Here is a 12,664-nt window from a genome sequence, read left to right on the forward strand (position 1 = left end):
ATATTTAAACTACATTTATAAAACCGCGTCTAAACAAAATAATGAAATGAAATCGTAAATGAGTTTACCATCAAATTAAGTAAGTATTAAAATCAGACTGACTATAGCTATATATATATATAAATACAATTTAACGCAATATTTAAAAAAATATATTATTTAAATCAGTTAATCATTATTGAATAAACTAGAGTCATTTATAACTTGATTTTTAATTAAGGAAAAGACTCACAAGAAGAACAAATAAGTTGAATAGATTTATTATTAAATGTATGATTTTTTTTTTATTAGAAAGACTTAATAATGGCTAAGGAATGTTCCGATATCTAGAACATGTCGATTCGATACACACATAGTACTCAATTTTTTTTAATACACGTATGATACTCTTAAAATATAGTTTGTTATCTGATATCCTGTCATTTTCTATTTGGAATGACCTTTTTATGTATAATATTATATATCTAAATAAACCAAGAAACAGATTGTTCCTAAAATACCAGTCTTCTTAGTTTCGATATCAAGTACTTTCGTTTCGATACCGGGTAAAGTATCACAACACCAAAAAAGTACTTATAAAACAGAACTAGTGAATATTGACTCGTGTTTATTGGTAACGGGACATCCCTATTCGTAAGCGAACTATAATAGCGCTAGCGAACTATAATAAAACGAGATTATTCAGTGACTAAATGGTAGTCATAATTCCGAATAATTGCTACCAATGATATTTATACCGTGACAATTTTATAGCTACAGAATCTCGGGGACAGAATCGTTAGTACTATTTGTGGTAATAAATTTTGACAAGACAGTGTTTTGGCCTCACAAACTTGTCTCAAATATAAAATTCTCGTGTCACAATGTTACCATACTCCTCCGAAACGGCTTGACCCATTTTTATGAAGTTTTATATGCATTCAGTAGGTCTAAGAATCGGTTACTATCTATTTTTCATACCCCTAATTGATAAGGGTTGTTCACCACTAACATTTTTTGGACAATGATTTTTTAATTTTTTTATTAAAAAAATACATACAGCCCTAAATTTTTACCATTCTATCACCAATATTTGTTAATAGCGATTTTAATTTAATTTATATGGCAAAACAATTTTGCCAAGTTATAATTTTTGTAATTTATACTGTAAAACTTTATGTTGGGCTAAAAAGGACTTGTGTCCAGAGCCGTAAAAGAAAAAAAGTAATTTTATAAACGAGACTTGAAAATCTTTTCCCGCCAAAATACTCGAAATTTCATATTGACATTTGTATATGCGATTTCTTTTAACACGCTAGTGACTTCATAAGTGAAAATGTGACAAATATATAGTTTAGTTGCTATGTTAATCTGAATTCTATGTTATTGTTCTTAAGGAAAATGTGACAAAATATTCTATTGTAGATTCAGTAAGATTAACGTTTTTATAAATGTTGAATTATAATATAATTATTAGGTTAATATGTCGGCAACCCTATTTATTTTATAATCAATTTATATTGTATAATTAGTCTGTTTGTATTTTATGTATACATAACAGCATGTGACTTGTTAATATGTCGGCAACCCTATTTATTTTATAATCAATTTATATTGTATAATTAGTCTGTTTGTATTTTATGTATACATAACAGCATGTGACTTTTTAATTGTATTCTCCGTGTTATATAGTTTTACACAAACAGCAATAAAATTATACGCATCTCAAGGGGCGTCCATTAATTACGTGACATGTTTAAGGGGGGAGGGGATCGAGCCAAATCTCATCTAATCTTACGTTGGAGAGAAGGGGCTCTCGGCAAATATCAAGCAATTTTTTTTCTGATTGAAAAAAAATACTATTTTAGTCCATTTAATCCAGATTGTACATGCTTATTACACTTATAACTCTCAGCAATATTGATTGCTAGTCTTAACTAGTCGTAAATAAAAGCACGAAGCAATTTTTTTTTGTTTTTACAATAACAATCCAAAGCAACCGCTTTGGATTGTTATTGTTACCTATACAATCCACATTTTGAAAATCTCTCGTGAGATTGGGGGAAGCGGTTGAATAAAATCTCACGCCATCTAACCAGGGGGTGAGGGAGGGACAGAAAATTCAAAAAAACAGCTCACGTAATTTATTGATGCCCCCTTACTGTTTTATGTTATATTTACAAATACCCCGACAGTATGGAAGTACTCATGTTTTATTGTATTGTGTATATTTTATTTTATTGTGTATTAATTAATTGCACTTACTTTAAGAACTTTTAAATATATCTAGCTAATTGTATCCTGTAATCATTAAAATACCCTACGGTAATCAATATGGCGTTTTTATTTATAGTTTTCCATATTTGCAATATTATAAAATATCAATTACTTGCCGATGCGCGCGGGTTCGATTCCTTTCACGGCGCATGAGTATGATTGTTTTTATTGGTCAACCAGACTATGTAATATTATTTATCTGTGCTCAGATCAATACCAGTTTTTCTATGTATTAACAAAGAAAAAAATTAAGTATTTATATCGGTTGTCTAGAATCCATAAGACGCTCTGGATATAGCATCATATACATAGCTTGGGACTAGATGGCGCTGTGTGAATTGTCCTGGTATTTTTGTAGACTGCAATATTAAAATTATTCATAATCATAAAAGGTGAGTAAGCAGAATACAAATGAAACAATATATATGGACGTACCTACATTTAATAACAGCTTACAGTCGGTACAAGAAATTACTGTCAAAATTCCACAAAAATATTCCGTAGAACTTATACAAATTAACAACATAATACAGATCGTATTTAAGAACAAGATGTGGATGCCCTAATTCGATTGGCTGTGAGGTCAGATATAATCTAACATAACATAAAAAACTTCAACGTAAAGGTACGTCACTACATGGAACAATGCGTTCTTCTGTCTTTTTTACGGTGGGTTTACGATGGTAATTAATATTAATGGTTAATAATACTAAATCACAAATGTATATAAGGTCTAAGGTACTAGTAGTTTGTCCTCTGGTTTATTTGGTACATTTCTTTGCGATTGTGATGTAGGTAGATATTTATGTAAGATTTAAGAAATATTGTATATTTTTCAACCTCTAAAACCCATTAAAATGAACTTTCTTAGATAAAAAAAATGTAAATTTATTCACGTGTAATGGGGGCATGCAAAATTTCTAAAATTGTTGTCGAAAATATTATTAAAAAAAATTGTCATTGATTAGTCTTATGACAATATACAGAGTAGCTATTAAATTATAAAAAGGTACAGTATAAATATTATTATTATTATTATCTACAGGATAAAATAGTCGGAAAAGAAAATCTTTCTTCTAAAATTATAAATACTTGTCTAATTGATTTGAGGTTACTAATTACTTCATGTTTTACTTTCTGTTGTCGATAACAAGATTTTGGTTTGGTAGTGCTCTTTAGCAAAGAGCCTATCTGAGCCTTACTAAAATATACCCCAATTAAAATCTGCGAGTCCGTAGGTCAGAAATATTATAATGACTACACAAACTCATCAAAACAGTTTTAATAGAAATACCTAAAGTATTTCTTTGTAAATTCAGATCAATTTGATTTTATAATATCAAAATTAACATTTTCATTTTAATCCAATAAATATTAAATTAAACCATGATGTGAACAGTTTTGTAAAAACAACAGCATATAATGAAAAAATGAAGAGGACCTATTTTGTGCAGATTTTTTTTCTCTACAACTTTCATTTAAAACATTTTTTCATATTTCTCACCGTTATCGAGTTATTTTGAAAAAAAGGCGTTTATCAAACCTTTTTTTAATTACATCCGTTTCCCGTCCACTTAAATAAACATTTCTTTCTGAATATTATTACTCACGTATTTTGGGACTTATTTTTATATATTGCGTCAAAACTGGTAACAATATCATGATTTAATTTAATTTTTTTTTTGACAAATTTTATTTCACTTATTCAATAATAAATACCTACCTATTTCAATCAATATTCAAATTACATCAATAGTTAAATTCAGGGATGTTATGGATTGAAATATCGGATACGCATAGGTTTTGGATATAGAAATGATTATTATACCGGATGCGGATATGAAATTATTTCGTATCATCCGTTAGTTTCGGAAAATTTCGGATACGGATATTAATTTTTTAAGGAATTTTAATAAGTAAAATACAGCTAATAAAATGGTCACATAACATGTCTTAGGCTCCGTACCTATCCAATATTATCCGAAACTTTTATTTCGATTACGGTTACGAATATTTTTTTATATCGGTTATCCGATTGTTTCAGTTACGGAGCTTCCTAACATCCCTGGTCAAATTGTACAATATATTGATGAACCAATAGACAATAGTCTACAATAAACGAGAGAAACATCGTTGTACACTGATCTGTCACAATCTTGTACGCAATTATCACTTAAAACATAACATTAAACAAAAAATTAACAATAAAATTAATAAAAAAATCATTCTACACTATTACAACATACAACACGTCAAAACAACGACAATAAATAATAATTATACTTAAAAGAGGTATCATATAGTTTCAAAATACTGGAGTTGGCACAATGTTGTACCTGAAGAACCGTTACTTCGGTTCAAATCACATGTGATACTTATTATTAAACTTTCGTTTGTTATTAATATAGTTTAACGGGTTTTTACTGCAGTCAGCTTGTTTATAGCTAGTAGTACAACTGGTAGAAACATTGAAAGAGATAAATAAATAACTTTATGACCATTACATAGTATAAAATAAAGTCGCTGTCGCTGTCTGTCCCTATGTATGCTTAAATCTTTAAAACTACTACGTTGTTTTTAATAGATACAGTGATTCAAGAGGAAGGTTGTATGTTCGTTGTTGTATGTGAATGTATAATACATGTACACCCGTGCGAAGCCAGGGCGAGTAGCTAGTATAGTATAAAATAAAGTCGCTGTCGCTGTCTGTCCCTAATCACTATGAATGATCTCTAAAATTACGGAACGGATTTTGAAGCGTTTTTTTTAATAGATAGAGTGATTCTTGATAAAGGTTTATATATATAATACAAGTACACCTGTCTTTGACTTATATGACTTTGTGTCATGTATAAATGACTTTGTGTTATGTATAAATGACTTTGTGTTAACTCGTTTAGCTATATTAATAAAATTACATGTGGACGTTACAAATTTCCTACAGCTACGTCAAACATTATCTCTGGCTCCTATTCGCTAACACTTCCATTTCTTTCTCATAATCTCAATCCAGTATGGTCTTCCCTTACTTAACACAGTTATACATTGTACGACAGCAATTTGTTGCTGCCCACAGTTGACTCTTTCTCTTGCTCACTGTTGTATGTTTTTACATATTTATATATCTTTACATAATAGAGTAAGTAAATGTTTGTTGTGGTTCTGTGAGAACAATAAAGTTTTAATCAAAATTTTCAATCAAATCAGTCAACCAACAAAAAGAACGGATGCCAAAATCCAAAAGCCATTGTATGCATTTACAATGGCTCTGCATGCATCTAGATATAGATATATAGAGAGATTCATTCACTGTATGTAATCGACAAACAACGTTTAATTTAGACTGAAGTTCATAATTAAAAAGCGCCAGTGTTGCCAACCTTCAGCGGCAAAAGGTTGACGCCACAGATTACTCAAAGTGGATTTGATTTAAAATGATTAGATTGTCCCAGCCAGGTCTATTTCATTAATATAGTATTTTTAATACATAGATTTCGGAATGTGTCGTGAACCCATTAAATAATAAAAAAAAAAAGATTTTACTTACATTTTATCTGTCCAATAATTGTGTACAATTTTTAGTTTATTAAAATCTAATAATTGGTAAATCTAGTTTTAATTAATAATTAACGCTATGTTCATATTAATTTAATAAACAAAAAAATGTACAAAAGTATTGGATAGATTATGATAATATAATTAATAATTGAACGCTATGTTCATATCACAATGAGGCAAGGATCGAGTCAATAGCTGCCTTTACACGACACGTTTTTCACGCGCGTTTAGGAGCGCTCGGGATTTAGCGCGGGAAAATCGGCGCGCGCATTTTTGATTGCATTTTAGTATTTTTTGTGTTCACTCTATGGCGTGTGATTGAGCGTATGTTTTATGTCATTACACTTTATTTTTTAAAGGCGCTACAATACGCACGATTGAAGCACGTGCTGGCGGAGCGCGGTCTTTCTAATTTTTTTTATTTGTTTATTCTTTTCTGCGTGAAAGCTGATTCGCACGTGAAATAACGTTCGTCGAATGTCTCAGTGTTAATTAACGAAGAACCCTAATTACAATACGCAAGAATTCTTCCATTTTACAATTTCACCATTCTCTCTAAAATTACATAGATTTTTTTTAAATATTTATTAACGACTCCGCAGGACGATTATTATACTTGGAGTCAAACTACCCTACGATTCGCAGCCTACACTACCGCGTAAGAAACTCGCGGACTAGCTACATGCTAGAATTTATTTGGACGAAGTACTTATGTACTTATGTACTATACTCTGTTCACAGGGAGGCTAACGGTTAAAAGATATCGTGTTATTAAGAGTTACTTACTAAGTATTTCATTGAATTAGTGCTAATTGGTTTGTATTCACACACATAAACTTAAAAATGTAAAGTAATAATAAAATTATTTAAAAGAGCAACACGCAAGTTACTTTCTCGTTTTTGTGATGAGACAGCTTTGCGAATGAGCGGTAGATTAAAAAAATGTGATGACTATTCAAAAGTGCTTCAATGTAAGTTTATTTGATGAAATGATTTTCAATTCTATTCTTACACAGCATGAGTATCGTTTAACTTAGTCTTGAGGTACTTATTATTTCATAAACAATATAGATTAGCCGAGAGAGTTCCATAGTCACGTTCTATTATAAAATACCAACACATGCTGAACAAAATACCTACTTCACCAGAGTGATGTCTTTAATTATTTTAGAATAGTCGATAATGCTCCTGATCACTTCATTTCGAAGTATTGTTATATGTTTACAGATAATAAGAAAGGTAATTGAAATTACTGAAGTACATAAGTCGAGATGAAAACGATTAGTATATTGTGTACACACCTTTACGTCATGTACGTTATTTTTGCCTATGTTTCGTTTGAAATAGTACAAGTCAGTACCGCAGATCGTGGGACGTCAGCCGTCCCCGTGAACAGAGCGGCGGGCGGCGGGCGGCGGCGCTACAGGAGGCGGTAGGCCCACATGGAGAGCGGCGCCCGGGCGGCGGGCGGCGGCGCTACAGGAGGCGGTAGGCCCACATGGAGAGCGGCGCCCGCAGCAGCGCGCGGTGCGGCGGCGCTACAGGAGGCGGTAGGCCCACATGGAGAGCGGCGCCCGCAGCAGCGCGCGGTGCGGCGGCGCTACAGGAGGCGGTAGGCCCACATGGAGAGCGGCGCCCGCAGCAGCGCGCGGTGCGGCGGCGCTACAGGAGGCGGTAGGCCCACATGGAGAGCGGCGCCCGCAGCAGCGCGCGGTGCGGCGGCTCGCGGCCGCCCAGCACCAGCACCTGCAGCGACGGCCGCCGCGGCGACAGCTCGCGCAGCTCCACCGCGCCCTCGTAGTGCGGGTTACTGAACCCCAGCGACCCCGACAGCCGGCTCACGGCCTCCGCGCTCGCGTAGTCCGACGTCGACAGCTCCTCGTCGCGCGGCGCCGCGAACCGCACCGACGCGGACTTGGGCAGCCGCCGCGGGCCCGGCTCCGCCTCGTCCTCCTCCTCCCCCGCGCCCCCGCCCCCGCCCCCGTCCCCGTCGGCGGGGGGCGCGGGCGGGGCGCGGCGCGCGGGCAGGTGGTGCGCGGAGTGCGACTTGGCGAGCGCGGCCTCGTGCCGCACCAGGCTCTCGGTGGAGTCCCGCTCGGCCGCCAGCACGCTGTAGGAGCAGCGCGCGCCGCGCCGCAGACTGACGCCGGACAGCTTGCCGATCTCCCGCAGCAGGCCGCCCGCCTCCCCGCGGCCCGCGCCCCGCGCGCCCCCCGCCGCGCCCCCGCCCGCGCCCTCCGCGCCGCCCCGCGCCCACGGCACCAGCAGCGCGCTGCCGTCCACCCGCGCCGACGGCCACTTCGACGTTTGGATTATCTGTTCCCACGTTTCGCTCTCTGTTGGCGGACCAAATATAATTACGTATAATACATACACTACAAGTTGTCCATGTCGTAACTTTTGTTTATTAGATTAAAGGCGAAATACCAAATATGTAGACACTAATTTGGTATTTCATTTCTTTGTCTTATTTAAATAAATAAATGAACATTACAAAACTATATTTCTCATTAATTAAAGAATTACATCAAAAATAACAGCCATTTCAACTGTATAAATTAAGTAACGCACCGAAATGAAACCGCCACAGTTCGTTGGTGCAGTGTCCGTCGGCCTCCCCTCCGAATATGTAGAGGTGTGCGCCGGCGCGCAGCCCCGCGTGTCCGCTGCGCGCGCTGGGGGACAGCCGCGGGGGGGTCCGCACCTGCGTCCACACGCGGGACACTGCAAGCAGCACAATGAGAACGATTAGAGCTGTGGGGGCGGGGGGCGAGCTGTGGGGGCGGGGGCCAGTCACCGGTGTCGTAGTGCCAGAGGTCGGCGCAGTGCCGCAGGTCGCAGTGTCCGCCGTGCACGTAGAGCGGGGGGCGGGGGGCGGGGGGCGGGGGGCGGGGGGCGAGGTGTGGGGGCGGGGGCCAGTCACCGGTGTCGTAGTGCCAGAGGTCGGCGCAGTGCCGCAGGTCGCAGTGTCCGCCGTGCACGTAGAGCGGGGGGCGGGGGGCGGGGGGCGGGGGGCGAGCTGTGGGGGCGGGGGCCAGTCACCGGTGTCGTAGTGCCAGAGGTCGGCGCAGTGCCGCAGGTCGCAGTGTGGGGGCGGGGGCGAGCTGTGGGGGCGGGGGTCACCGGTGTCGTAGTGCCAGAGGTCGGCGCAGTGCCGCAGGTCGCAGTGTCCGCCGTGCACGTAGAGCACCGGGGGGGGCGGGGGCGGGGGCGGGGGGCGGGGGCGGGGGGCGAGCTGTGGGGGCGGGGGCCAGTCACCGGTGTCGTAGTGCCAGAGGTCGGCGCAGTGCCGCAGGTCGCAGTGTCCGCCGTGCACGTAGAGCGGGGGGCGGGGGGCGGGGGGCGAGCTGTGGGGGCGGGGGCCAGTCACCGGTGTCGTAGTGCCAGAGGTCGGCGCAGTGCCGCAGGTCGCAGTGTCCGCCGTGCACGTAGAGCGGGGGGGGGGGGCGGGGGGCGGGGGGGCGGTGTCGTAGTGCCAGAGGTCGGCGCAGTGGGGCGAGTGTCCGCCGTGCACGTGTGGGGGCGGGGGCCAGTCACCGGTGTCGTAGTGCCAGAGGTCGGCGCAGTGCCGCAGGTCGCAGTGTCCGCCGTGCACGTAGAGCGGGGGGCGGGGGGCGGGGGGCGAGCTGTGGGGGCGGGGGCCAGTCACCGGTGTCGTAGTGCCAGAGGTCGGCGCAGTGCCGCAGGTCGCAGTGTCCGCCGTGCACGTAGAGCCGCGCGCGGTGCACGGCGGCGCGCAGTGCCGCAGGTCGGTGTCCGCGCCGTAGAGCGGGGGCGGGGGCCCGCCGTCGCGGGCGCCAGAGGTCGGCGCAGTGCCGCAGGTCGCAGTGTCCGCCGTGCACGTAGAGCGGGGGCGGGGGGGGGCGGGGGGCGGGGGCGAGGTGTGGGGGCGGACCACCGGTGTCGTAGTGCCAGAGGTCGGCGCAGTGTCATATCAGTGTCCGCCTCCATTAATCAACAGTGCCGCAGGTCGGTGTCGTAGTGCCTCGTGTACGCAGGCCAGAGGTCGGCGCAGTGCAGTAAAACGATCCTGCGGGCGGTGTCGAACATATATTAGTGTCCGCCGTGGAGCGGGGGCAATTTGGGGGCGGGGGCCAGTCACTTAGTGCCAGAGGTCGGCGCACTGCCGCAGGTGGCGCTGAACGATATTAGCCAGCCAGTCGGGGGACAGGTGTGGGGGCGGGGGACAGGTCGAGTGCCGTCGACCGAAAACTGACCGCCAGACACAAATTATCCAGGCAGGGGCGGGGGCGAATTTTGACCGTCATAATACGAAAAAGCAATTCAGTTTAAGATCGTAAAATCAACTGACTGGATTTTAAAAAGTACGTAATACGCCTGCTATACATGTAAAAGTGTACAAAGAAAGATTGAGAAAGACCACGAGCATCAGCAGCTAGCGCATTTCCGCTTACTTCAATAATGCGTTCTTTGGCGCCATTTTGTTATAATTAATTATTGTTGCAATATGGCAGACATCTGACTATATAATTTAAGAGTTATTGATAATTGATAAATATTAAACGTATCTTTTTAGGATTAAAAAATAAAATAAAAAAAAAGTTATATGACAGAAATCAATCGCGCAATTACGCGCGAAAGTGTAAACACAAAAAATAGCAATCGCTCGCGTTTGCGTGCGCTAGTTTTCCCGCGCTAAATCGCGCGCGCTTCTGATTACGTGTGAAAAACGTGACGTCTAAAAATAGCTATTGATTTTAATGTTCGCAGAACGGTTTTGGTCGTCAATTTCCCGTGGATGTTCTTTTTGACGCTCTCGGTTCATGAACGAAGTCAAAAATTTACGTTTTTCTTGCTACATCAAAATAATGAAATTTTATATCGTTAATATCATTCGACAGTTGATTTAGATGTGCAATATAATCTTTTAGGACTTAATTAAAAGAACCGCAAGTTAGAGCTCCGTTCGATCGTTGAAGCAATTCTAGTCCATGCCGATTTTTATTAATTATGACCTGATATCGTATATCCGGCTCGAAGGACCATGAAAAACCTTGAGGTCCTAAAGGTACTATAAACCAAACACTTTACTTGTGTCTGTATATATGGTTTATTGGTCGTTGCTGTTTTTTGGAAATAAGTGAAGAGTTCTCTCGAAGTCTTACCGTAATGGAAAGCCCACAGTTCATTGGTAGAGCCTCTCAGGTCCATATATCCGCCGTATATGAGCAAGCAGTCCTTGAGGGTGTGGGCCGAGTGTCCGCGACGTCCGCGAGGACCTACATTCGCTGCTCGGGTGTCTTTTGTGTTCCGTCGTCGCAGTGTGGAGTAGGTCGGCTGGCCTGGCAATTTACGCCATTCCAAAGTCTACAAAATAATAACCCTATATGATTTTATGCGAGAGTTTTTATGTACATTTTTTATTTTTTATTTAAACGTCTTTTTTTAGCACCATAATAACAAAAAAAACATATATACAAACGAAAACAATATTTAGATTACGCGCGAAAGTGTAAACAAAAGGCATTCTTATCGCTTATGCGATCTCTTCCAGACAATCGCGCCTTTGGGTAGAGGAGAAAAGACAGAAGGATTTGGATGCGCATGATGGAGTAGAAACATTAATAATATTAATATATAAAATAATACATATCATAAACATATACATTCTACATAATATATAAATACATAATTTTATAAAATAAATATCAATAATATAATACAAATATATACAGTATAGGTACACAGCAACATATATGCAATTATGAAGGCGACTTAATAAGAAAGAAAGGACAGCAGAAAGAATATTTACTGAGAGAGATAGTGAAGCGATTTCACAGCGATTTTTAAAATGGTTAGTGATTCGTATATCCGTATGGAGGATGGTAGTGAGTTCCAAAGTCGCATAAACCAGAGAATGAGTTAGTGTAGAAAGAATATATGGGAAGGAGTTTTAAGGCATAGGTTTGTTGAAATGCGTAAGCCATGATTTTGGGACTCACCGAGAAAAACAAATTTTTCTTTAAGTTAGTAGGGAGATACAGGGTTAAAAAGAATGGAGTAAAGAAGAGAGAGGATATGCCAGTCACGGCGAAGACGTATAGGGAGCCACTTGAGCTTTGAGCGATCTTTTGAGAAACATGGTCATATTTGCGTAGTCCTTATACAGATATTTTGAAGGCGCTCAAGTTTATTTAATTGGACTTCGGTGAGGTCTAGGTAGCAGGTGTCGGCATAATCAAGAACAGGAAGGATTTTTTAATGGATGATAAGGGTATCTTACACCTGCTTGCGCTAATGGTCTACGCTGGCGGGGCAGCAGTGGAACATAAGATCAAATCAGTTAGTCCATCGTGGTAAATTCACCAGGAAGTTATGATTATTTCCAGGAGGAACCGCGTGGTATATTGCTAGCAACGGGGTCATTGTATGTATATTTTTTTTTCGGACGTCTCTAATGCTCTTGGCCGCAGCTGGCCTTTACAGCTTCACCGGACGATAGTGGGCGAGTCCAGATGGCACTCCAAACCAAAGGAAGGACTTACGGAGCGGCTTAAAGGCCAACTCCTGCCTGACGGATACGACTTTAGTCTGAGAGCACCACTAGGGGTTCGAACCTCGGCTCAGGCCGTCGTAATTTCGATCCCCGTTTGAATTGGACGGGGGATCGATCGGAGGGGCGTATGTATGTATTCCAAAGTCTACAAAACAATAACAAAATTAAGGATCGTTACAATATTATTTATACTATAGGTACACTTTCAAGACAATAACAATCCTTTTAGTATTTATGTGTAGTCCTGGCTACTGAACTAGCATTAGCCATATGACAGAAGCCAGTTCCTTCCTAATTTAAAAAAATTCAAAATATCTTTATTCATGTAGGTCT

The 12,664-nt window shown here is 41.2% G+C and overlaps 1 protein-coding gene across 1 annotated transcript in view; it reads right to left on the reverse strand.

Moving 5' to 3' along the window:
* Positions 1 to 7,476: 7,476 nt before the first annotated feature.
* Positions 7,477 to 12,664, reverse strand: part of LOC131845160 (leucine-zipper-like transcriptional regulator 1) — a 38,475-nt gene continuing 33,287 nt past the window's right edge. Inside the window, exons 4-7 of the mRNA XM_059194196.1 lie at positions 10,914 to 11,142; positions 9,464 to 9,601; positions 8,386 to 8,538; positions 7,477 to 8,150 (exon numbers count right to left, since the gene is read on the reverse strand). Coding sequence (XP_059050179.1) covers positions 7,477 to 8,150; positions 8,386 to 8,538; positions 9,464 to 9,601; positions 10,914 to 11,142 — 1,194 coding nt within the window. The remainder of the gene's footprint in view (positions 8,151 to 8,385; positions 8,539 to 9,463; positions 9,602 to 10,913; positions 11,143 to 12,664) is intronic.

This window comes from Achroia grisella, unplaced genomic scaffold, assembly GCF_030625045.1.
Source record: "Achroia grisella isolate CSIRO2021 unplaced genomic scaffold, CSIRO_AGI_Agris_v1 utg454, whole genome shotgun sequence".
Taxonomy (NCBI): domain Eukaryota; kingdom Metazoa; phylum Arthropoda; class Insecta; order Lepidoptera; family Pyralidae; genus Achroia; species Achroia grisella.